Raw genomic sequence first — 26781 nt, 5'->3', positions numbered from 1 at the left:
ACAATAGGCATTGCTTTTTCACTTGCAGGATGGTTTGGAAGGTCTTCTGCAGAGTTTAGTGCAGTTGCTGGCATCAGCAGATGTGAATGTTGTGACATGTGCTGCTGGTATTCTCTCAAATCTCACTTGCAACAACCAGCGGAACAAAGTTACAGTATGTCAGGTTGGCGGAGTAGATGCCCTCGTAAATACCATTCGAAATGCTGGTGATCGTGAAGAAATAACTGAACCTGCGGTATGTGCACTTCGCCACTTGACATCTCGTCATATTGAAGCAGAAATGGCACAGAATGCAGTTCGTGCTAACTATGGAATGCAAGTCATTGTAAAGTTACTGCAGGCACCATCTCGTTGGCCTCTTGTTAAGGCAGTCATTGGACTGATACGAAACTTGGCTCTGTGCCCTGCCAATCATGCTCCACTGCGTGAACATGGTGCAATTCATCATCTTGTGCGACTTCTTATGAGAGCATTCCAGGATACGCAGAGAGTAAGTACTCAAAGTCATTTATTTCTCACACATTCTCTGAACTGTACTTACTTAGTATAATGTTCCATATGAAATCTAAGTCTTAGTCATGAAAATTTGTTTAACTCTGTAGTTTTGTAGATCCTATTTCATATTTATGTATTTATTTTTTCTTCCCAATGTCACCTTCCTTTCATGTGGCTTTATTCTTTCTGCCTTTGATTCGATTCTGTTTGATCCAAACTTCATTTTATTCCACAGAAATTATAATCAAAAGAGCTGGTTAGAATTTGGTCATCACTGTAATATGAGCCCTGTGCCTTAACCATTATGCCATCACACTATTTATCAATTAGTGCTTTTGGGGCCCCAAGTGTGTGTGTGTGTGTGTGTGTGTGTGTGTGTGTGTGTGTGTGTGTGTGTGTGTTCGTGTGTTCGTTTTCGTTCTTCCTATCCTTTGCAGTACAAATATGATAGATTCTGCAACCTTGATTCTACAGAAGATAGATCATTGCTTCTTGATTTCAGGAGAATGTCCATTTTGTCGTAAAATGGTTCTGTATGTAAACTTCAGATCTTCTCTAACTTTTCAGCATTTCTGTTGCAGTGGACTTACCTCCTGGAGCACTGTATCCAGTTCCCTGGTTTTCAGAAAGTTTCTAGTCTCTCTTTCCATGTTTTTTTGTGTATTGCATCTTACATTTTGTCTACGTAACATGTTGTGTGCATTGTTGTGCTTTCATGTTCTACTTATGGTGGGGACAGCCTTTCCTGTACTCGGTTCTAATTTACTCTAGGACTGATGCTTCAGCAAGTGCATGTGGAGATGCAGAACAGAGTTAGTGGAACACCCACACACAATTTTACCCTTCACTCAGCTTGTTCGAACTTGCAGATTACTAATTGTACAAAAATGGAATTAGAGTAATTGTGTTTCAGAAGAGATGTACTGTAGTTTCATTTAATTTTGTTTAAAAATATCGAAGTTTTAGATGACGTGGAAGGAAGACAGCAATACCATATTTCCTGATTGTTGCTGAATTGTGGATATGCGGCAAACTTTTTAGTTATTGAAATTAGATGAACATTATGCAATTGTAATCTTCACAATAAATCATATATTCACTTACTAAAAGTTGGAAATGTGTTGGAGGTGTATAACACGAGATAATTGGAGTTAAATGTGGTGCATAATGCTCCACTCTTACGTCAGTAGTGATCACCAGTTTGGTTTCTTTATAGAAACAGATCCCTAGGTTTTAGTCAGTGTGTTATTACACTTTATGATCACTCTACTTATTTCAAACATAACCAAAAAATTAAGATTTATGCATGCTAATTGAGGTAAGAAAACTTGTCTGAAACAGGCTAACTGGAATTGCAAGAAAGATGAATAGTGGTACAAAATACAGTAACTCAGTATGCAGTAATTATATTACAAAGTGATATCTCTGTTGTGTAATAAAGCCTGAATTCCTGAGATTTTTTAACTTCATTTGTAGGTGGTTGCTGCTAATGATCTTGTAATTAAAATATCAGAAATTTCCACTTGTTCATTATACCTGCGGGAAACTTACACACTTGGCTCTTTTCAAGATAACATATGCTTGAAGTGTCACTGTCACTGGTCTTTTTTATGAAATTATTATTTTCTTTGCTGAATTTTCCAAAATAGTTTCATTCTGCATACTTTTTCCATTGTGGGCTGTGAATAGTAGCCAACTTACTTATAATCTCTCAAGGTGACTTTCCTAACAGCTTTGTTGGTGAGTGCTTCATCTGCAGACAGAGTAAATTTATTATTATACCTGCCCACATAATCTTTAACTTGTGTCCATATTGTTTCTGTCAGATTGAAATGGCAGTGATAAGGTAGCAGCCTAAGTTCCACCTATTAATATTACCAGTTACTTCATAATTATGATTCTTTGGCTTGGTAGATGCCTTTTCAACAGTAGAACATTAAGAAGCATAAACAACAACAACTTGGTAAAAAGTCAATTTTCTGTTTTCTTTGATTTAAAAATCTGTGGACAGTTAGGGAGAAAACCTTGTGAGGTGTCTGTCTGCAGTAGTAGTAGTAGTCTGCCTCCTTTGCTAGAAATATGGTCATTTTTCCTTTAATTGTGCTATCTGTCCAGCCCTGCTTGAGAACATGGCCAGAATGGATCCACATTTCATCAGGTCCCACCATTTCATCGAAATTCTTTCTATGGACTTGCCTTACCTATATCTTACATGCCCACCAACAGCTTACTGCCACATAAATGTCCATAGCAAAAATCCTAGTTGTGCATGTAGAACTGAAGGTAACATTGTGTACCAGCATTGAAAACGACTTATTTCCTGAAGGATAATCAATAATTAGATGTTTTCTGCACTATCTGTATAATTATTAATAAGAAAACACATACGGCGTCAGCAAATTAATGTATGTTGGGAATTTTCCTACAGTTTTCAGCTTCCTCTCTTATTTTTGTTTTTCAAACACGTACTTGCCAGTCTCCGCAGCAGTTTCCTTGTTGTACTGAAAGCTACTACAGTTCATTCGATCACTTCATTAATTGAAAAAAGTGATCCACTATTAAGTTTTTCTTTCTCTATGTAGGCATGTAATGCACAGAATATTCTCTCAACTGTAAGAAATGCAGAGTCTCACAACAATAACATTGAATAAAATGTTCTCAGGCTTCCAGCCACACCAGTTGATTAAAATACCACGAGTGTCAACACACTATTGTCTAGTAGAATTACTGTTGCTGGAACAATGTTGTATATTCTAGCTGCCACATATGTTGTCACTGGTGCTCATGGCATCGCTTGATGAGGCCATACATTGACTTCATGTTTGCTGCTCCCCCTGCAACCTTGCAGTCATTGGATCCCACATTGCACAAAGCTGCTGGTTGCCATCATTAAGGATGTTATCAGTGATTTGTACTTCAATGGCTTCTTTAATTAAACAGTCCCAGAAACCATCAGTGTGAGCCACAAAGGAGGTTTCATGATGAAGTCAATGTATGCCCATACATGGCGATGCTATGAACACCAGAGAGGTCACAGTCAGCAGCTAGAGGAAAGGAGGACATAAAATAGCAGCCCATCAATAATCAGTCACTCCATGTAACATTGGTCAAAGAGTGCTTGTTTGACAGCTCATGGCATTTTAAATACTTGATGCAGCTGGAGGGCTGAGAATATTTTATTCGGTTTCTCTCGACTGACCACCTGTTGCTATCCCCTATATGAAGTCTGACTTCTCCGCTTGTAACATGTGACTAACTTGCTTCTAATATTGTTCAGTATCACACAACACCTAAACTGAGTCCCACAGGCACAAGAAATGAAGGCAAACAAAATCACAGCATGCAACGAATAATCACAGAGGATAGCAAGCTGCCTGAAACTGAAGCATAGTGGAAGAGGTATGTTTTGTAGTTGTATGAGTGAAGGTTTGGTGACTGTTGGTCATTACTACAGCCATATGTCTCATGAGATTTTCTGTGCTGAATATTGTAGATGAGGGAAGTTTTGAAGTGGTGGGACTGAAGGTTTGTGAACTGAACTGCTGGTGATTGATTGAGGTACAGGTCTTGTGAATTTGGCTGAATGCGTACTGTGCTTCCTGTGTGAGCCTCACCCAACTACTTCCTTTCTTAGCTGTCAATCCTAAATTAATTTTGGCCAGGGCATAGTTTTGTGTAATTCTTGGTTTCATATTCAATAGCTGAAATTTTTGTTGCAGCGTCAGTCTATAGCCAGTAGTGGCAGCCAGCAGCCAGGAGCTTATGCTGATGGTGTTCGCATGGAAGAAATTGTTGAAGGAACTGTTGGAGCTTTGCATATTTTGGCACGCGAATCGAACAACAGAGCTATTATCCGTGGACAGATGGTTATACCAATCTTTGTTCAGGTACTTGTTTGTTTCTATATGTAGTAATACAGATACATCATTTTTCAATCCAAGGAGAAAAGAGCAATTTAAACTATACACAATTTGTGTGTTGCCATGTAATCAAGGTGCAACATGGCCAAAAAATTTTGCCTTTATCTGGGGATAAATATTGAATTAAGTACCGGAGATCGTGCTTGTCATGAAATGCAGATGTTTTTAACATTCCAGGATAAGTTCTGCATTGGTAATACACATAAAGCAGTATAATGTTTCATGATGACTGCATCAACTTGTTAGAGCACAAAACATTATGTCAGTATCTGGCAGGGCTGCACTAAGCTGCTAAGAGCAGTCAGATGGTAAGTATAAAGCTGATTGATACAAACCAAATAATGGTTGATGCAGCATAGCTTTTGTCAATTCATTTTGCTACCTAATACATACACGCCACCTACCAGATACAACTACCATAGTATTCATTCCAAATTCAGAGGTTCATCTTTTTTGCATAATATCCCTGCACTTAGATTTGTACATCACAATTGTGCAGACAGTGATTTTCTGTCATTCATTCCCAAGTGTAAAACAAAAATCAGCAATTGCTTGAAAAGTATATGTGTAGACTGTCCAGGCTATCTTTTTTTTCCTTCAGTGTCGTTGACATTTGTAACTGGTGAAGCATAAGTGATAGAAGTAATAGAAAGCATACATATTTTGTTTTGGTCAAATGCAGTCTTTCATATTGCCTAGTTATATATAGTACATGTATTTCTTCTGATTGTCTCTTGAAGTAAATATGCTGACCACTTCATCAGTGCCTTCACAGCAGAAATTTGATGTCTTGTTTCGTATGAAAGCTACATATCATCGATGAAGAAACAATACCGCGTAACTGACAAATTGCCGATTTTTCGTTTTTCAGTCAGATGATGTTGTTGACCGTACGCACATCTCCTCTTAACACCATAATGACAAATTTTTAATTATTTACCATGAAAAAATTATTTAAAACAATACCGTGTATGTGTCACAGCAAATAAATAGATGGCAATACCACAGAACTGTAGAGAATTAAATACCGCCTATCTACAATCTATGGATACTGTAAACAACACCGCGTAAATACAAAAGTGCGTGCAGCCACAGCACATTGTTACTGCCTTATTACGTATTTAACAGTGCTCGGAAGTGGTTCCATGCTTGTAGCTTCATTCGTGATAATGGACAGCGATATAGATGATCTTTTTACTGAAGAAGAAATTGTTTTTCAGCTGAAATCAGCTTATGAAAGCGGAGAAACGTTCCTGAGAGTGACTGATAGTGGTAAGAAAATTGTTTTATGATTCACCTTTGAATGTTAGTAGCACCGCAAGTGTCTTATTGTGATATTAATCAGAACGCCCCCACTTCACTTGTTCTATGCTTTATTCATTTCCGCCAAAGATTTCTAGACTGTCCACTTTCTTGTAGGATCTCCCTTAAATGCACAACAAACAACAGGCGAGAAAAGTCGTAACGCTGAAGTTACATTTACCGAAGAAGAATTAATTTCGTATATGGGATTCTCGGTTCCTGCAACATCTAATGACGCAGGTAAATTTTCTTGGGTTATTGTTAATAGTATTACTGGTGCCGTCATTCTCATAAATAAATGAATTTGAGCTTCATCTTTGTCTGCTTAAATTTATATATTAATATTTTTCCATCTAGAAACTTCAGTGGCTGTATCCAACAATGCTCAAAATTAAACCACAGTCACTGTTTTCACTACAGACGACCGTACTTCACACTCATTGCTATGCGATGGTGCTTATTGTTTGCCAAACACTCTGGATAAATTTTCGGAAGATCACGGGAGCAATAATGATGCTGACACGGAAGGCCAAGAATTTTATGGTGATGTAAGCAGTGACAGGACAAGGAAGTCTAAACCATATCTTCAGGATGTTGAATGCTGAAATGCCAATAAAATTCTGAGACTGCGTGGACAGGCGTATATTAGATACAAAAGAAGTGGAATTGGTAAAATCACTCATGATTATCCAAGTGAGGCACGAAAATTAGGTCCAACATGTACTTCGAAGATGTACCAGAAATCCGTTCAAAGGAGGTGTCATCAATTTTCTGGTGATGATAGGCAGGCAGTATTTAACACATTTTGGGAAACGATGACATGAGATCAGAGAAAGGTTTACGTTATCAACCTTGTGGACGTAATTCCAACCAAACGTCCGGGGAAGAACACTGGCGAATCCAGGAGAAAAAGGGACGCTCATTTATCATTTGAAAAATGAGCTGGGGAAACATAAAGTATGCAAAAAGATGTTTCTCAATACTCTTGGGGTTAAAGAATGGACAGTCCGATATATTGGCTGGGTAATTCCACACATGGGATGAGTCGTGATACAGAATCGTCACGACCTCAAATCAGACAGACGAAGAAGAATGATGAGAGAACCTTCATGAAAGAATTCCTGGACTCTCTTCCGAAACTTCCGTCACACTACTGCAGGAAATCCTCCTCGAAGTTGTACCTTGAGCCTATTCTACAATCCAAACAACAGCTGTATGGACTCTTGTGGAAAAATGTCATGCGGAGAAGGTTTCACCATTAAGTCGGGCTACCTTTAACTTGATTTTAGAAGATGGTAATATTAGCTTATTTTCCCCCAAGAAATACCACTGCAACTTGTGTTGTAGTTACAGGCTTGGTAACTTGAGTGAAGTCATGTGGAAGCAACGCACAGAATGGAAAGAGCAGGCAAGGATGCAAAAAGATGCTGACAAGAAAGAAGCCCAGCAAAAGCTTTGCTCAGTGTACACCATGGACTTACAGGCCGTGAAAGTAGCTCCATTTCTAAGTGCAAGTGCAGTTTATTATAAAACAAAGATGGCTGTTCATAACTTTACAATGTACAATTTAGAAAGTCGTGATGCAGTATGTTACTGGTTCAATGAAACGCAAGGTGATTTGGTTGCATCATGTTTTGCCTCATGCATCGTGGACACACTATCCAGAATGTTTAAAGAAAATCCCGTTCAAGTCATTCTGTATTCTGCTGGCTGCACATATCTTTTAAGATTAGCAATTGATACTGGAGTATTGATTACACAAAAGTTTTTGGAGAAAGGCCATGCTCAGATGGAATGTGACTCAGTTCACACTTCCATTGAGTGCAAGCTTAAAGGATGTGAAGTTACACTTCCTAGCCAATACGCTATGATATCTAAAGAAGTGAGAAGAAAGTCACAACCATACAAAGTCCACTACCTAGATTACTCCTTTTTCATCAACTACACAGAGAAAAGTTTGTGGGTCTATGACCCAATTAGGCCTGGGAGAGCTGTAAAAAATGAGCCTACAGTTACCAATCTGAGGGTGCTACAGTACCGCCCAAATGATATTATTTACTACAAGTGCTCTTTCAACGAGGTGTGGCAGGAATTACCGAGGCATCTGAGGATAATTCTTGGAGATGTTTGCTTCCCGAAACTATACAAGGAAAGACGGAAAATCAAGAAATCCAAATGGGATCATTTACAACAACTTAAATCTGTTCTTCCAAAAGATTGTCATAGTTATTATGACAACATTCCTTAGGAATGAAAATTATCACGGAGGTAACTGTGTGACGAGTGTCACTGCAATGTAATTCTCGGTTGCTGCTTTGAGTGATGTTTAGGATTTTTCTTGAAGAAATGTGCAGACATTATCGCAACTATGTTAAGCAGTATATTTATTTAAAATGTTTCTATGAAGTCTTTCAATAAAAATGATTAATGCTCCAAAACGTGTTCTTACTAGCTTTCTCAACACCAAATACCAATGTAAATGTGTCAAGTCGTGCCGGGAGACTGACAAACAAATACCACATAAGTAGCAGATCGTGGCATAAATACCGAGACAATTCCGCGTATGTGCCGTAATTAAGCTTTCCAAAGCGTGTTTTTTTTTAATCCAATATTTCCTTGTAGTGCTGCGATGCAAATTTAGCGCCACTGTGAAATGTATTAGGCATTTTAGACAGTTTTTTGTCTCTCATGTAAAATTCTTATTTTGCTACTTACGCGGTATTGTTTCTTCACTGATGATATGGTAGATTTCCTAAGCCAAACACATCTGTCAGTTTTATCATGTATCCCATTACTATCCTGACTTGAAATCAGTGACCTAGTTATTCCAAAGATTATTCGTTATTGATTTATTCTCATGCAGCATTTGTCAGTATAAAGTTTCCATTCTGTTAATGCTACAGTGAGAAGTTGTTGTTTTTTGAGTAACTGAGCTTGTTATCAGTAACAAACTCTGTTAGCCTGTTATGAACAGTTTTCTGTTAACCAATTCCTTTTTTATATTCTGGACATTTCCTCGCAGAGTAAAAATAAACAAATAAACATTTTTCATTTGTTGCTATTATTGGGCCTACACTTTACTATTATATGTACATTTTGTATCACCGTTTGCTCTCACATTAGGCTTCAGAATTAACTAGCTTCCACATTCCATAAAATCTAAAAACAAAATTTATTTAGCATCTCAAAAAATAGTAGCCATAACCTTTCTGGCACTTTGACAAACTTTCTAGGCTTGGTGATTTTGGGGGGGGGAGGGGGCAAGGTAGGATGACCGCATATCATTGACTGCCAGTTGTATAGGCAGTAAATGTCTTGTCACCAGTCATGATTCTCTTTAGTAGCCTTTCTGCTTCTGCATCAGGCATAAAAAGAAAGTGCAGAGAAGCTGCCATCCATTGCTTTTGATGGTTCTCAAAAAGGAGTTTTGAACAAAATGACTACGATGAAGCTCTCTGTATGTGGTGTAATTTTGGGGTGCCACTGGCCTGTGGTTTTCGTGTGTATCTGGTCACTTCATGTGTGTCAGGGTAAGTCGAGGATGTTTATGTGATACAAGGGAGAGTTCATTATCTAGATTTTGGTTGAGAATGTGGAACGATGATTGTGTTTCCTTGTAGCATTCTTTTTATTTGTTTTAGATGATGTGAAAATGATAGGCTGTCTTAAAAGATGTCAAATATGTGTGTTTGGGACATACCTGCCGGCAACGGAGGTAATCTGTTGGAAGATTATGTTGGAAGATTTGAAAATATTTGGGGGTAATATCTACTGCCTTAGATGACATTTCTGAGCCATACAGGACGACTGGAAATATGAGCTGGCGCCAGAGAAGAAGTTGACATTCCACTGTTAATCCTTCCGCCTTCAGGATAGGGTACAGTCTAAATAAGAATGTGCAAGTTTTGCTAGCAGCTTTCGTGATATGTTTGCTCCAGGTAAGACATTGGCCAGTTTACAGGCCTAAATATGTTACCGAATCATGTCAAGGCAAATCCCTGCTGCAAATGGAGAATTGGTAGCTTGGAGTTCGATCTTGGTCATGAAATACATGGTTTGGCATTTACTCAGTTAATTATCATTATCAAAATGTTGCACTACCTGTGTAATTTTGTCCAGTTGTTGCCACATTTTGTTGCTTATGAAAAGGAGGTTGTGACAACTCTTGTATATAACTGAAATGGCATAGAGAACTGTCTCACCATTGACCTGTTTACAGATGTCATTTGTGCAAATAGTGTTCAGGACAGGGCATAAGACTGAACCTTGTGTTACTGCTGCCTCAGTCAGTCATGTTTAGCTGGATGCAGTACCATCTCTTACAAAAAACTGATGTTCGCAAGAAGTGAATTGATAATCCAGAGTATGTGCTCTGGGCATCTAGGTTGGTTGAGTTTGTTAATGAGTCCATTGTGCCAGGTATGGTAAAATGACGTTTCTGTGTCCATTAATACTGCTCCCGTTGATTCTCTGTTCGCCATGGCTAGACAAATATGTTCTACCAAGTGCAGAGATTGTTGGATGGTGGAATGCTTAACGCAGAAACCAAACAGCTCAGCCATAAGGATGTTGTGCTCTCTTGAGGATTTGGAGGAGGGCAGTGAGCATTATTAGTTCTAGGATTTTACTAAGACCTTTTAAAAGTTCAGTGAGTGGTATGTTTTTGTCAATTTTTTGAAGAGTGATGACCTTTGCAGTTTTGCACTCCAAGGGGAAATAAGATAGTTTTAAGCAAGCATTTTAAAAGTTTGTTCGGTATGTTGTAGCAGGAGGGATGGGTCTTTCAGGAGTGGGACAGCAGATATGGTCAGGACCAGGGGATTAGTGGTTCCCACGATGCTGATTAGGGCACATATTGTTGGCTCGCTAATGGAGGGAATTTTGCTTATGGGCACTTCCTGAGCCACTCATCTGATTACCGGTCCTTGCTGTGTGTCATTCTTAACATCAGTGTAATGTGAATTCAAAATTGTTATTCTAATAGTGGTTTTGCCGTAACTTCTGCCACTTCGTGGTTGTTGTATGCACAAATGGAATGGCTCTCCATTGCCAGGTTGTGTGCCAGATGTTCTATGTTTCAAGTTTAAATCCCCTCCTGTAATTACAAGAAAACTGATATCTAATATACCCCGGAGGATCTGCTCTTAAATAGTGAAAGGGGCGTGGGGTGGTAAGTCAAAATGATGTGCTAAATATATTGCCATAACTTGACTTATACACCAGCTGCCTCAATACTTTGTGTCGCAGTAGGTCTATGGTATGTAACGTTCACTGCTTTATTTCTTCGTTGATTGTCTTCAATGTCGATGTACTGCATTGCTACATTGGCTGAAAAATTGTGGGTGGAAGTTCAACACTGACACATTTGCATTTCACAGTTCTTTACTTTCACTGTTCACAACCTCCCAATAATACACAGTTATACAGCCAGTGCACTGTTGTTTAACTTTCGGTAAGTCTCATTAATAGTTTGCAAGCAAACATAAATATACTGCTACAGTAGTTTACCTCTTGCCGCGTAATACGATAAATATAGAATGGACTATCGTTGTTCTAGTACACAGCCTATTACCATTATAAACCAATGTTTATAATTAGCAAAGAATTTATATTTGTTTACGAGTCAACAATAGAATTTAAGTTACGAAGCAATTACTGATTTCACCCTATAATGAAAGATACTAACTAGGCATAGTCAAAATAAAATAGGAAATTGATGACATACACAAAACTAGATCTGGTGTTATATTCTTTACAACTGAGTGTCAACCGTTCCCTTTTATGAAAATGCAGATTATACTCACATATATTAATGGTAATTAGTCAGACATGAAAAAATGAATTTTAAGGAGGCAGATGGAAAAAAAAGAGGGGAAGTAAAAATATCCCAGCTTGCTTCATCACAGGTACAGAAGTACCTTCTGCCTTCGGGTAGAACAGTGACTCTGCCACTGGGATGGATGACATGATCAGCTCAATGGATAGTGTAATTTTCAGTTGTGAAGCATTCTTCAGGTTTTGTGAGAGTTTCCAGAGACACAATATCAGTGGCGAGACAGTCTAGGAAATCTTGAAGGGAGGTATTCTTGTCTTTTATGCCACTGGCATTCCAGTTTAGAATTTTGAGTTCCCAGGGACTAGCGGATCTATCAGAGGAGATTAATGTCATGAATCCCTCTGCCAGGAATATTATTTTGAATTTGCCTTTAGATGCAGCTTCCACCATTGCAGTGGTGTCCTTAAATGTGCTGATGGTGCTGCTCAGGTTTATTCCTGCAAACATTTGACATAATTTGTGCATCTTGTCTACTGTGCCGGAGATTGCATATGGCTGAGGGTCAGCAAACAACTGCAGCTGAGGCTCCGAGAGGGTGGTCTCTTCATTCTATGGTGAGAAGGGTGGCTATTGTGGTGGGATAGTGTGAGCCCAAATGGATGATGCCCAGGGGTCAGGGTGAAATGTGAACAGTATAGCGAACTCATGTGGGCCAAGCACAGTTGCTCTCCAGCGGTCACAGAAGAACCGCTGGAACTAGCAGTGCTAGCAGCCAGTGCTGTGACCGCAGTAGCAGACCGCAGCAGATGGATCGCCATCAATTTTATTTGGGTTGGGCAGCGGCTGGGTCTCATTGCACAAGGCACACTTCATCAAAATTCCTCGACTCTTTTTTTACGTTTTTACATATGCTGGACAATTGCCCTCCAGCAGAGTCGATGCACTTGGGAGTGTGGTAACTGTGCTGGGCACCATGATGACCTTGTTGTCAGTGGGACGTTAATCTCTAATCTTCCTTCCTTAGAAATTGTAGGATCCTAATTGCTTGCTCACAGTTTCATGCAAAACACACTGATAAATCTGAGAAAAACTGTCAGACTGTTGAGATAATTTGAACTGTCAGTTTCGACCCTTTTTTTAGGCTACAGGCAGGTGGCTAGATGGATACTTTCACATCATAATGAATATTTGACCTTCCACTCTTAAACAAATCACACTATCGATGCCCATCTTCACTTATCGCATATGATCAGAGAACAGCACAAATTTTGCAGTGGGGGCCACAACAGCTCTGAGAGTTTTGCCACTGAAAATGACCTATGGACACAATTTCACACTTGGTGGGGTTTCGAAATGTGATTTATATTGAACATCTCCTAATTTGTATGCAAAGCGACATGCCTTTCCCACTGTCGCAACACAAAGAATTTTGATGTACTATGTGAGTCAATGTAGTGACTGTTATATTCCTCTTTCTGCTTCACACATGCTATAAAAATAGATGTTTATTTCTAAGTACCCCTTGTTCATTGCCTTTACTTGTGGCATATCTGATTTGACTTTGACACCATAATTACTCTACCAGCCATTTTATCACATTTTATAATCCCCACCGCATGCATGCCACTGCCCCCTCCCGCGCCACACTTGCACTATATCATTTACTCACTAAATAGTCTCAGAGGCACTGCCATCCAGTTGCTAGATCTATTCTTTGTGAGACTTAAGATTGGCCTTGTAAGGTATTCTCCATTTAAAGTGAACAGGTCAGATGATAGGGAGCAATCTTCTTGTATATCTGTTAATCTGATTGATGATGAATATTTCTCACTTATGTTGTTACAAATTTCTTTGAAAACTGCTGTCAGCTTCTTGAACAAGTCAATCCAATCCTGTTGAATGATTTCTGACACAAATTTGTTCTCAGACTGTTAATGCTGTCACCATTGTAGTTACACATCAGGTTCTACTCACTTTCCTAAAATGAAAATAGTGGTATCCAAGTACTGGCTGTATCTTGTGTTTCAGCTATCTGCTAAAAAAACGTACTATATTTTTCCCGAATGAAAAATTAGATATTTTGCAAGACCACGTAATCCCTTCTAATTCAAGTATAACCAAAATTTGAGCTTTAAAAACATATACAATCCTTTCCTTGCCTTATGTAATATTTCAAGCTTTCTGTAATAGCTATGCAGTTTCCCATCACAGTTGGGCTTGACTGAGGTGAGGTTTAAGTGTAAAGTTTAGTTTTAAAAATAATGTGTAGTGATTGATAGATGCTGAGTTGACTTTAGAATGAGCGTCTTTTTTAAGTATCAATGTAACCATTTACAAAAGTACATTAAATTAGTGAGTTCCATCTTTGGAAAGTTGATATAGTCATTTGGGCTGCTTATCCCCAAGTCTCTCAGTAAATTTTATGGTCAGTGCTCCTCTCTTCTTATACCACTTTTTCATCCGTTTGCTTCCTCTTTTTCTTTCCATGAGTGCAAAGGCAACCCAGGGGCCAAATAACAGCTTGTGTCCATCATGTTTCCCCTCTGAGATTCAACATGAAGTTCGCACAATTTCACACCACTGTCTAGAACCAACTATCAGTGGATGTACAATATTTACAACCTAGGGACCGCATGATAACCAGGAGAAACAATCTTACCAGAGACCTAAGTGGGGTAGTAATCTATAATCTTTCACTTAAAGCAGAAACTAACTGTTTATGATTATCTACCATACTTATAGTCACACACATCTGTTAGGGTACACCCAAAGATATTAAGCTTGTAGTTAAATTGGAAGCACCATTTATACTTCAGTATTATTTTAGGAGCTTGAACGTCCTTAGATGTATATTCAGTTCGCAAATGTGCCCTAAGCATATACACCCTAAACTTATAAATGCTTACTTTATCAAACATATTGTTAAAGATTACCATTTCCTCTATCTCATACTTTGAAATCCTAGTTAAATTTACTTTGAAATCCTAGTTAAATTTACAGCATATGTACCAAAAGGCTGATTACCATGCTTAAATTCTACATTAAACATGTTATCGTTGTGTGGTCCACTTTGCCTGCATTTCCATGTTTGTCTCCTAAGCAGATGACATCATAGTCTCATCCTCCGACTAAGTTACAACATCCACACATGTCATTATGCCACTCTCCAGCAACATATCCATGCTCTCCATCTTCACAAACAAGTGGCTAATGGTGACGGTTCACGTGAACAGTATTCAAAGAACTTAATAATGCCTCATCGCCTATATACATTTCATTTCATACACTATCGCAAGGCAGCAATGCTTGTTTGTTAGGGTGAGTTTATTCTTTATGTTTAAAGTCACCAGCTTATCTTTAACAATACGCTTCAAAATATAAGCGTACTGCTTCCATCTGTTCCAGTCAAATTCTTTGAACAATGTAACGTTACGCAATCTGGAGTTATCAGTCCTGCATGATACTGGACTGTGTGTTGCCCGTTGATCCGTGTGAGCTCTGTCAGTTCAAATCCAATATGCACAGACCTCTCCGTTTCAACAATCTTAAAGCGCATATCTTTTGCTCTGCTGCAGAACATCTGCTACTGACACTGCAGTGTAGGTTTCTTCACAATCCTTGCTGTACCAAGATCAGGGAGCAGATGCCTGCATAGATGGTCCCTAAAGCTAGAGTACATAGACCACATTTCCGCACAAACCAGTTTATAAATTTTCATTGAGTATGTTGGTGTAAACAGAACTAAGAATTATGTAATGTTCAGTTGTGTCAGAGGTTAATATTTGATTAACACCAATGTTATTAAACCTTTCCCTGACAAATGATTATTTTCTATAACTTGTTATGTCATCTGTTCTACACAAAGTAATTTGTCATACAGTTTGATTACTTTTTTATGAATGTTGTTTAAAGTTGCACTGTAAAGAAAGCAAAAGCAAGGTGAAACTGGTATTGAGTTGGGGGCTTTGTAAGCATGCAATGTGTATCAGTAAGAGCACACTTGGCCCTGATAGTGTGATTTGCTTCCAGTGATGTATTTTTATATCAGTAAGTGTTACAGTATATTTTGTATGGAATAAAATTTGCTTTTAGCTTCGGCTCTCATGCACTGTATACTCTGATATATCATGATAAACTGCTGATTTTACTCCGGAAGTTCATTTGCCTCCTGCCTTCATTAATATGTAGATTGGATGCATTGAGCAATGAACAGCTTGCTAAACGTGCTTCAAAGCCAGTTTTGGTTCAGTGAAATATTCTATTTGCATATTAATTCAAATAATATTCCAGTTAATTTGAAACCTTATTTTAGTCATTTTTTATAATTATTTTACATAACTTTCTTGTGTTATATAAACTTCTGATTATCTTCATACAGCTTCTGTTTAACGAGATAGAGAACATACAGAGAGTTGCTGCAGGAGTCCTCTGCGAACTAGCAGCAGACAAAGAAGGAGCAGAAATGATTGAACAAGAAGGTGCCACAGCTCCCCTTACAGAATTATTGCATTCAAGGAATGAAGGAGTTGGTGAGTTATTTGTTTGTTGCTGAATGTGTAATGATCTCTCATAATGAGCAACTGTTGTTCACTGAATGAGGTAATGTGGTGGTAAGGCAGTGGACTCACATTTGGGAGGATGTTGGTTCAAATCCGTGTCTGGCCGCAGAGAATTAGGTTTTCTGTGGTTCCCCTAACTTGCTCAAGGCAAGTGCAAGGAGGTTTCCTTTGAAAATATCGTTTTCCCCCCTCTCATCCTCTTGTGTAGGGCACACAATACCTCAAACAGTAAGAAGCCTGGATCTGGATATGATAAGGTGCTGGGTGAATATATCAATATTATGAAAAAGATATTTGCTACTCACCATATAGCGGAGAGCCTGAGTAGCAGATAGGCACAGCAAAATGCCTCACGACAAGAGTCCAGCAAGGCCTTTGTAGAGGGGAAAACACACACACACACAGTCTCTGGCACTGAAGTCAACATCTTATGTCTTTTTTTTTTTATTTTCAACTCTTAGAGGAGTGTATTGTTAAAATGTGACAACACTTATGATCTAGCCCCATAGGCAGTCGAAAGACTATTAACAAAAAATTAGAATAATATTGTAGAATCACACGTAAGAATAACTTGAAAAATCCAGAAAATATTTACTCAGACAAAATTTAATTTGTGTAATTTGTAAGAAAATGAATGTTTGAAATGATGCTTAACAAACTAGCAAAAAAAAGATACATTGTTTGACAGTTCTTAAACAGAATTACAAGGAGTTGGAAATGAATACGTTAACCAACATAAGGTTATTGGCTTGAGCTGAGCTCACACATCAAACAGTTGCATGGTTCAGATCAGACTGTAAAACAAATACAGAATACACATTAAAATTACATAACAGAAATAAATTGCAGATCACACACTGGTCTTTGGCCTTATCGTAATAAACTGGAAACAAAGGTACTGTGCCCGTTTAACCAATACAAGCTTTAAGATAACCAGACAATTGAAAATACAAATCTTATGAATCAGTTTGAATACCAGGATGGTCAGAATAAAACGTACATAAAATCTTAGAGAATAAATGCAGGAGTGTTTTAAATACAAGAGATTTTTCATTAAAAGTCTGAACAGTTGAGCATTCAAATAAGACATTGTAACAATTCAATGTCTGTACATAATCAGGTAATATTGGAACTAGAACTGGCCAAAATGTGAGCCCTGTTACAATTGTCTTATGAATAATTTGGGCATATTCTAGTTACCAGGGATGCTGATCCACGTCAAAAACACAGGCAAAATAACGGCCACTAGCGAAAGCTACACAAAGCTATAGGCATGAATCTAAAACAGATTTCAGAGACAAAGCCTCAGCAAAGAGCAGGGGTTTTCGTGAGTTACATCCAGAACTTAATCACATGCAAAACTAGGGGCTCACCCTGTATTTGTACAGCAAAAATAGGTGAAATAAGGAATGCTGGTAAGACCACATCCACCAACAATAGCAGCAGAAATGGGAATTGTGCCAGCTCAGAAAACACAAGTGACAATCACAAAGGTAGAGGGAAGCCCTGAGTTTTGAAGTGGTGCAGGCAAACTCTTCACAATAAATGATCACCAATCACTACACATCAAGTAGATCTCGGTCTCCAGCAAGCAACCCCTGTTAGCATTCAGAACACCCAGCAAGGCAAGACCCTGCAGAGAGCTATGCTTGCCATTAAAATCCTTCGAAGAGCTGCAAGACTGTCCCCTAGCGAGAACCAGGAAATACATCGCTAAGAAATGAATGTCAAAGAAGTTCAATGAGCAGCCAGAATTGCTACAAGTGCATGTGCAGCACAATACCATCCTGTTCATTAGTTGCTTGTAACGAATTGAGGTGGTTTTACTCATTTTCTTGACTGTGTGTACCTCTTGGTGTGCAGGCCTCACAGTAGAAGATTCTGATTGATGTATCATTCCCTCTGTTACTTTTGTAGCATTTTGGAAACTTCACTTTCTGTTGTTCGTTCAGTGGAAAAGGAATATTTCATACTGCTGTATGGAGTGGACTGGTCTTTTTTGGAAACAGGATGAACTTGTCCATATTTGTAGTGTGCCTATTCAGTATTAGTGACAATGCTATATCGCTCCACCTCCATTTATTGAGCCAGTCCAATTAATTAATTCATATAATTTCATGATGTAGTGCATTAAGGTTTATCTAAAAGACAGATTTTGGTTCAGACGATAATGGCTGTAATTGACAACACATAACTGCAGATCATAAGCTATATTAAGACACAAAGGAATTACAGAATTGGATGTAAGAAGGCATTGATTGAAATCAGTGGGGAAAATTGAAAATTTTGTGCTGAACCTGGATTCGAAGCCGGGTCTCCTGCTTACTAGGCAGATGCTCTGACAGCTAAGCCAGCCAGACACAGTTATCATTGCAACTGCACGAACTACTCTAGCACACCTCCCGTCAGACCCAAATTCTCAAGTTATCGCCACACTGGCAATGTAGTGCCCCTTGCCCAATATCCTCATTACTCGCACATTTCGACAGACATTTCTGAAAGAACAGGCACCACATATATACATTAAAACATTGTTTCTTGTTGCAATTGTTCTTTCTCCAAAATTTTCAAACTGTATTTTCATTCATAATAGTTTTATATGGCACAACACACACTGAATTTATTCGTACAAGTAGTTCAGAAATATTTCGAAAGCGGCATCTCGACGCGCGCGCGCACTCACACACACGCGCGCGCACTCACACACAAATACTTCATGGCTCAGTATACCACTGGACAAAAGAATAAGCTTAAGAAAGGTGCCAAAAAAGTTGTGCTGCAACTTGTGGTGATAAGACTTCAGTATTTGGAGTTCTACTTCACTTTTTTTGGATAATTGATGTCCTTTCAGTGCAAATTATGAGGCTGAGTAACTGTATTGTAGTATGTCCACTACAAATGGGCTAAAACAATATGTTGTATTGTACATTTTATTCGCTTTCTGTGTTGTTGATTAACTGGTGTTAAATTTGCTCTCACTAAGTAGTATTTTCAGTTCCATGTGTCAGAAGAATGTGCCACGTGGATATCTAACTCCATATGATAAACTTTAGCTTTGGAGTTCTCAAGAGTATGTACAGTAGTTATGAAAGCTTGTATCTTATATTCTTTTTTTATTAAGTTAGTAATATTTGTTGTTTCTGTTAGCAACCTATGCCGCAGCTGTTCTATTCCGAATGTCTGAAGACAAACCACAAGATTACAAAAAACGACTGTCAATGGAGTTAACAAACTCTCTGTTCAGAGAGGAACAAATTATGTGGAATGGAGGTGACATACCAATAGGACCAGATTTGCAGGTATGACTTTCGGTTTTATTAATCTGCATTGTATCAGACTTAGCCTTTGTCAAGGTTGCATTTTATTGCTGTTACCTAGCAGCAGACACGTACTAATAGAATGTAGCATTTTTGTCAGTTCAGATAGCAGTTTTGAAGAATATAGGTAAAAGTATAAAAAATTTAACACCAGTTTTGTTGGTGTTGTTACATGTTGTGGCAAAGTTTTGAAGAAATCTAAAATTGATGAAGTCTTCACGGTTTTGCCAAGAAAGCCTGCACTCCCATATAGATCTGAGATTAATAAGAGTTAATAGATAATGCATTGTTTAACTACAAGTGGCTTCATACTTTATTAATGAATTAATAAGCTTTGCTGAGACATAATCTGTGAAAACTCGACTAGTCATAGTTTGTAGTCCAAATACTGTGTAACAAATTGTAACATAGTGGAAAGAATATTTTTTGTCATTAGGATAATTTGTATTAGAATGAAAAATACTATGATGAAAAGTGGTTTAAATGAATTACATTACATGAGCAACTGTGATGCAGTATTGTGTCTTGTGCTAGAACAAATGATCATCTTAGCAGGCACTAAAATCTTTGATTTTGTGTGAGAATCCACACTAATCAAGGTTGTGAAGTATAAAATAACATCAAGAACAGAGACAGTAACAAATAGTGTGCACTATGAAACATGGAGCAGTGCTGGTAATAACACGAAAGAAGAGATTTAAACAGTTAGGAGACAGTGACCATTAACATTTTATGGCTGACTCAGTATGACCTTCTCACCTATTTGTGTATAACCTTTAATAATATTCATTTTCCCCTCTACCCCTCCTCTACCTCTCCTCCACCCCTCTACCTCTCCTCCCGTCTTCTACCTCTCCTCCCGTCCTCTACCTCTCCTCCACCTCTCCTCCCGTCCTCTACCTCTCCTCCCGTCCTCTACCTCTCCTCCACCTCTCCTCCCGTCCTCTACCTCTCCTCCTGTCCTCCACCTCTCCTCCCGTCCTCTACCTCTCCTCCCGTCCTCTACCTCTCCTCCCGTCCTCCACCTCTCCTCCCATCCTCCACCTCTCCTCCCGCCCCTCCACCCCTCCTCCCGCCCTCCACCTTTCCTCCCGCCCTCCACCTTTCCTCCCGCCCTCCACCTTTCCTCCCGCCCTCCACCTTTCCTCCTGCCCTCCACCTCTCCTCCCGTCCTCCACCTCTACTCCCGCCCTCCACCTCTCCTCCCGCCCTCCACCTCTCCTTACTCTTTCCCCTCCTCCCACATTACTTCTCACATATTATCTCTCTGTGTGCATAGTTTCTCATGACATTATGTAGCATTTGACTAGTAGTAACGAGAATCAATGTACTATACATATCCTATCACTACTTGGCCCGTATATGCACGGGTGACAATTGCTACACATCGGATGCTACATCATTACATGTATGGGTATGCTTTTTATCCGTTTCTGGTGCCACACAGGGTTTTGCTTTTCTAACACTATCTTGAATGAGTTAAATGCACTGTACATCTGTCACATGGCGTTGAATGATTCATTTATAAAAGGTTTGTACCAATTGTGTTACAGAAACGGCATTCATGAAGTTTTAGTTATAAGCATGGTGACTTTCACAGACTGTCAAAATGATTAATCTAATTTGTAACGATTGTTGAAAGGGGGGGGGGGGGGTTAAGTAATTGTGTGAAGAGTCTTGTCCTGAAATTGATCCGATTATGCTTTCTACTTGAAACCAATTTTTTGTCCCTATTTGTGCCTGTTGTTGCGGATTTACCTTATGGTTGAAATAACATATTTCATCACTAATAGTGAAATAAATTTTTTTGAGAAGTTGTATTGCCAAGCTCATTTCTCTTTCTTCGTCTCCTAAAAGGCTTTCCACTTGCTGCAGGTGCTGTAATTGTCAACTTCACATATACTAGTAATTTTTGAAAGGGAATTCCTTTGAAATTTTTTCTTGCTCTCCACTCTCTTCCTCCAGAGCAGGTGTCTAACACTTTCAAATAATCTGCAGTACTAAAGTTCTGTTCAAATCCGGCATTTGCAGAAATACAGAAACAGAAAATAAACTAACATATTTTTGAAACACTTAAAACTATAATGTGAAAGCCTTTTTCTTATGCTTGGAGAAAGAAACAAGTTTTGACAGCTGTAATTTGTTGCTGCCTGATTTTTTAAAAAGAGCCATTAGTATCATTCATTTCAAATTGTTGCTAACCTTTTTTTTTCCCTTCTTTTTTTCCTTTTTTTCCGACGGCAGTCATAAGTAGTGAGCATTTGGTGTTACATGGGTGAATGTCGCCTTTGAGCAAGCAATGATGGTGATTTTCTAAATCATTAAACTCCTTTTTTCTTAAAGAATGTTATCAACATTGCTACTAAAAGACATGGAAGAACCATTCATTGCTGCTGAAGTAGTTGAAAGATCAGTTTTGTAGCTGCCTGTTTTTCCAATTGAACTAAACACCAAACAGAGTGTAATATTTTTTGTTTTAATTTGCTTTATTTTCTAACGACTGAAAATGAGTTGTAACTCACAAAAAGGAAGAAAATACAAGAACATGTTTTTACTCAAGTACTTCAGTCAAGGTACCACTGACAGCTAACGAGGGGAAATAAGCTATAAATGAAAAATGGGAAGTATATTAACACAATGAAGTAATTGTTTTAGGTGGCATTACAAAAGACGCTATAGTGTAAAATATATATGTATTGTGTTTTTTGTAGCAATAAAGGTATTTTCCATGAGTGATGATTGATGATATTAGTGTTACAAGGACACCCTTACTTGGTTTAAGTTTACAAAAATTTCCATGTAACGTCATTTCAGTTATTCATTGTACTTCACATTATTGATTGTTGCCAGTCTCAACTACAAACTGGTACTTTACTATAAAAACAATAATTAGTGTTTCAACTGTGAATCTCTTTTCTTCACTTATGGTTTCAGGTAGTAGTGAAAAGGACATTGATATAAAATAACATTTATTGGAATTGTTTGACAGATTAAATTGTGCCCCAGTGGTACTGATCTTTTCTGCTGTTTAGAATCTTCATGTCTTAACAGTGTGTGCTGTGTGATAATGTTAGTATTTTGTATTTTCTAAGAAACACAGAAGTTACCAGTTTTAGATTGTTAATACTGAAAACATCTACAGAAACAGAGCTTTTATTCAGCATTATCATAATCTCATTTTCCCCCCTAAATCTCAGACATCCGTTAGAAGAGTTAAAAGCAAACACAATCTAAAACGTGACTCAGTTGTGTAAAGCAGACTAAAAGTGCCTGCATACAAATAATTGAAGTTGGAACAACTGGAACAGAGTTGACAGAAAGAAAGGCAACATTCTCCATCTTTATGAATCCGTAAGGTTCATACAGTAATCAAATTATTCTTACTGCAAGAATGTATGCCTTTCGCAGTCACCAAATTCCAGGGTGTTTATTGTCAGCAGTGAAAAACATAAACATTCTCTGTAACAAAGTCTGAGAGAAAACAATCACATGTGGTTGGTTAGCAACAAGAGAGGTTATTGTCCACTAGAAGATATGTGATCTAAGGTAAGAGCAGATTTAAAAATAAATTGCAAGTGGATGTGTAGATATGAGAAGTAAAGTTACTTAGAACCTCAAATGACACATACAAGGTGCACAAACAACTTAAAAAGGAAGTTTTTGCCAATTTTATCGCTGTGCAACCATGTATTTATCTTTTGATTTGGGGTTCTACTGACTTCTGAATAACTACATTACACTTGTATCATTATATACTGATTATCTTTCCTGTCAGCCCACACTGTTGTTGTAATAATAGTTTAGAAGCAGCTCGTTTTCTCCAAACAGCTGTTTTTAATGCTGTTTATCATAATTTTAATGCTGAAATCATTTCTAAAACTACTTTGTGTATAGATAGTATAATCACCCATATTCATTTCATATATGTAATCATTTCACTAATTGCTCTCATAAACAATGGTGTACTCAGTGGCAAAATCTGCAAGATCAAGATTCAAGGAACAACTACATCCTTCATATGACATCTCTTCTGCCAGATGAGTCACATGATTGAAGAAGTCACTCAAGAGGTAATTGGCGCAGTGTGTCAGGGCACATATACCATTTTCACACTTGATTCTTCTGTACATTACGCAGCCTTTGATTACAGTTTGCACCCTTTAGTATCTCATTCAGCACTGTTTGTACATGATAACTTGGTTTCACAGTTGGGCTTAGAGTACGTCATAAACACTGGAAATACCAGTTTTTGTTTGAAACCATCTATGACATGAAACATACAGCACTTCTTCTTAAGTATCCTGTCATATTTTATTGCAACACATATCTTAATATAAATAGCCATCCGATACTTCATTGAATGGGATCAGCTCCTCTACAAGAAAAGTATTAGAGTGTTTAATGGAAGATGAGACAAATAAGAACTGCAAGTGCACTATCAGTGATAAGATTCCTTAAAGTAAGCCACTGAAATAGTTAACTCAGCAGCTTGTAAATAACATCTCTTGTGGAGGTCTTTGTCCAGTTTATTATTCTTTTTATTTTGTGTTTCATAAGTAGTTTTAGTGGACAGTAGGATGTAACCTCCTCCTCCCCCCCCCCCCCCCCCCCCCCCAAATCAGACATACAAATTTGATAACTAAAACTTTTGGATATTCCAGTACAACATGAGTATTAGAGATGACGCCAAATTGAAAATGGCCTAGAACAAGGTAGAAAATCTATACAACACCTCCACCCCTTTTTTTTCTCCTAGGAGTTGTCTTGCCATTCTCCTGAAGTTATTTAGAAACGGTAGGGAAAAGCCAGATCATGATGGCTAGATGGATATTTGAACCTGTTCTTCCACTTAATAGTTCAGTGTTGTATTAAACAACTGAAGTACTTTACTAGCTGAACAGATACAACCAGTAACCACCCACCCCCAAATTCTTTTCCTTTCAAGAATTAACTAACGTATTTAAAACAGCTTCATATATGTGATACTTTACTAATCAGTTAATTTGTATTTCGGGCTAACATGTAAAACCTTAATGAGTAGATTATAACAGCATTGTAAATGTACTGTTTTAAATTTGGTCAATAAAAATATGAAATACTGAAAATCAAATTTTTGTTGCCCTGGAAGCCATTAGATGGGAAACTTGTAGCTGTGACTGGGTGACCATTATAGCTGTTTAGTAATATAAATGCTTACTAAGTTTCCACTCACCTGTCTAATCTTTGAAGAGTTATCATCAGCATTTCTGATGTGCTTGTCTGTAAAAAAGTTATTGTCGTAATTCATACTTGGCACTTTGTCCGATCTTACATGCACACAATTGCGTGCTGCTTCATTCTGAGCCCATATTCTTCAGCAATTTTTTTACTTTCTGTGTTTGGAAAAACCCATTTCTGTATACTCCTTGTCATGTTACTTTGTTTTTTTTTTCAATTAATCTTTTCATTTTGCATAAAAACTATACCTGCATTACTTGGTAATCCTCAACTTTTATCCGATGACTACCCTATCTAAATGATATATTTAAAAAGAAAGATGATGAGACTTACCCAACAAAAGCGCTGGCAGGTCGATAGACACACAAATAAACACAAACATACACACAACTCTAGCTTTCGCAACCAACGGTTGCCTCGTCAGGAAAGAGGGAAGGAGAAGGAAAGACAAAAGGATATGGGTTTTAAGGGAGAGGGTAAGGAGTCATTCCAATCCCGGGAGCGGAAAGACTTACCTTAGGGGGAAAAAAGGACAGGTATACACTCGCACACACACACATATCCATCCATACATACAAGACACAAGCAGACATTTGTAAAGGCAAAGAGTTTGCTGCTTGTGTCTTGTATGTATGGATGGATATGTGTGTGTGTGCGAGTGTATACCTGTCCTTTTTTCCCCCTAAGGTAAGTCTTTCCGCTCCCGGGATTGGAATGACTCCTTACCCTCTCCCTTAAAACCCATATCCTTTTGTCTTTCCTTCTCCTTCCCTCTTTCCTGACGAGGCAACCGTTGGTTGCGAAAGCTAGAGTTTTGTGTGTATGTTTGTGTTTATTTGTGTGTCTATCGACCTGCCAGCGCTTTTGTTGGGTAAGTCTCATCATCTTTCTTTTTAAATATATTTTTCCCACGTGGAATGTTTCCCTCTATTATATTCCTATCTAAATGATAGGTAGAGTTGCTGTCCAAATAATTCCCAATACATTAAATGTATTAGTAACAACTGACAAGAGTTAAATCTTTGTTAAACATAAAGGTAATGGGAAAACATACGTTGGCTTCAGCAAAGCTGAAAACGAGAGATATTCGCTGTTAGTAAAAGTTTTGTGTAGGGCTTGGAGGGACTGGGTGCTTAGGGATTGAGGGGGGGGGGGGGGGTAAATGAGTTTGTATCATAAATTTATTGCCTATGTGTGTGAAAACAAAACAAAGTGTCATGGAAAGGAATTCTGTGGTGGTGTTAGTAGTTGCTGATGCCTGCTTTTTGTCACATTGAGAAAGTTCCAAAGAGATTTTTGATCCCATATGTAATAATAAGAGTGTTCAAGGTAAAGGTCGTGCGTTACACAGAAGAAAATTATAGAAATAGATCATTCTGAATGACAGAATCTGATTTTACTTAATGCATTTGCAAACATTGGGCATATAACCACAAATACACAAAAATAAAAGCCTTTAGGGTAAAATATCCTATGTCACTAGGCTGTGTGGCATCCTTCTTCAGTTTCTGCTGGATAATTGACCCCTCTGATAGGATTTTCTTCAAGATCTTCTGGTGTTCTCACTAGCTGAACAAAGTGGAACAGAGGAGACGAATATCAGTTGTGTAAGAAGAAACTGAAGAGGAACCTATTCCAGCCCAAACACCTAGAAGGTCTTACCAACAGTGAAACAGCCACAAAAGCCTGCAGCCTTACATAAAAGCCTTCTCTATATCCGTTTCAATATTTGTGACTGCAGAAAAAGCATTTAAGTATTGAGCCAATGATAAAAATGAGATAAATAAACATCCATGGTGAGCATATATTAATTTTTACCTGTATTACATTAGGTTAATGGCGTACAGGAGGTTAACTGAGTGGTATGTTGCAAGGCATGACTGGATATCACAGTCGAGGAAGAACATGTAAGCTGAGGGTCTACCGTGAATGCCAGTCAAGCTTACTTTTCAAATTTTCCTCTATCTTTTTCCCTTTCCCATCCTCCACCTCTCCTTTCCTCTCTCCACCCCCGCCCTCCTTTCCTCTCTCCATCCGCCCTCGTTTCCTCTCTCCATCCGCCCTCCTTTCCTCTCTCCACCCCCCCTCCTTTCCTCTCTCCATCCGCCCTCCTTTCCTCTCTCCATCCGCCCTCCTTCCTCCTCTCTCCACCCCGCCCTCCTTTCCTCTCTCCGCCCCGCCTTCCTTTCCTCTCT

At 38.4% G+C, this 26781-nt stretch overlaps 1 protein-coding gene across 1 annotated transcript in view; it reads left to right on the top strand.

The window, feature by feature from the left end:
- The window catches only part of LOC126170077 (armadillo segment polarity protein), an 88247-nt gene that overhangs the window by 49326 nt on the left and 12140 nt on the right, over positions 1 to 26781 (top strand). Inside the window, 4 exon segments of the mRNA XM_049920695.1 lie at positions 29 to 490; positions 4215 to 4382; positions 15872 to 16022; positions 19200 to 19351. Of these exon segments, the coding sequence (XP_049776652.1) occupies positions 29 to 490; positions 4215 to 4382; positions 15872 to 16022; positions 19200 to 19351 (933 nt within the window).

This window comes from Schistocerca cancellata, chromosome 1, assembly GCF_023864275.1.
Source record: "Schistocerca cancellata isolate TAMUIC-IGC-003103 chromosome 1, iqSchCanc2.1, whole genome shotgun sequence".
Classification (NCBI taxonomy): Eukaryota; Metazoa; Arthropoda; class Insecta; order Orthoptera; family Acrididae; genus Schistocerca; species Schistocerca cancellata.
This window is presented reverse-complemented; position numbering and strand designations above follow the sequence as displayed.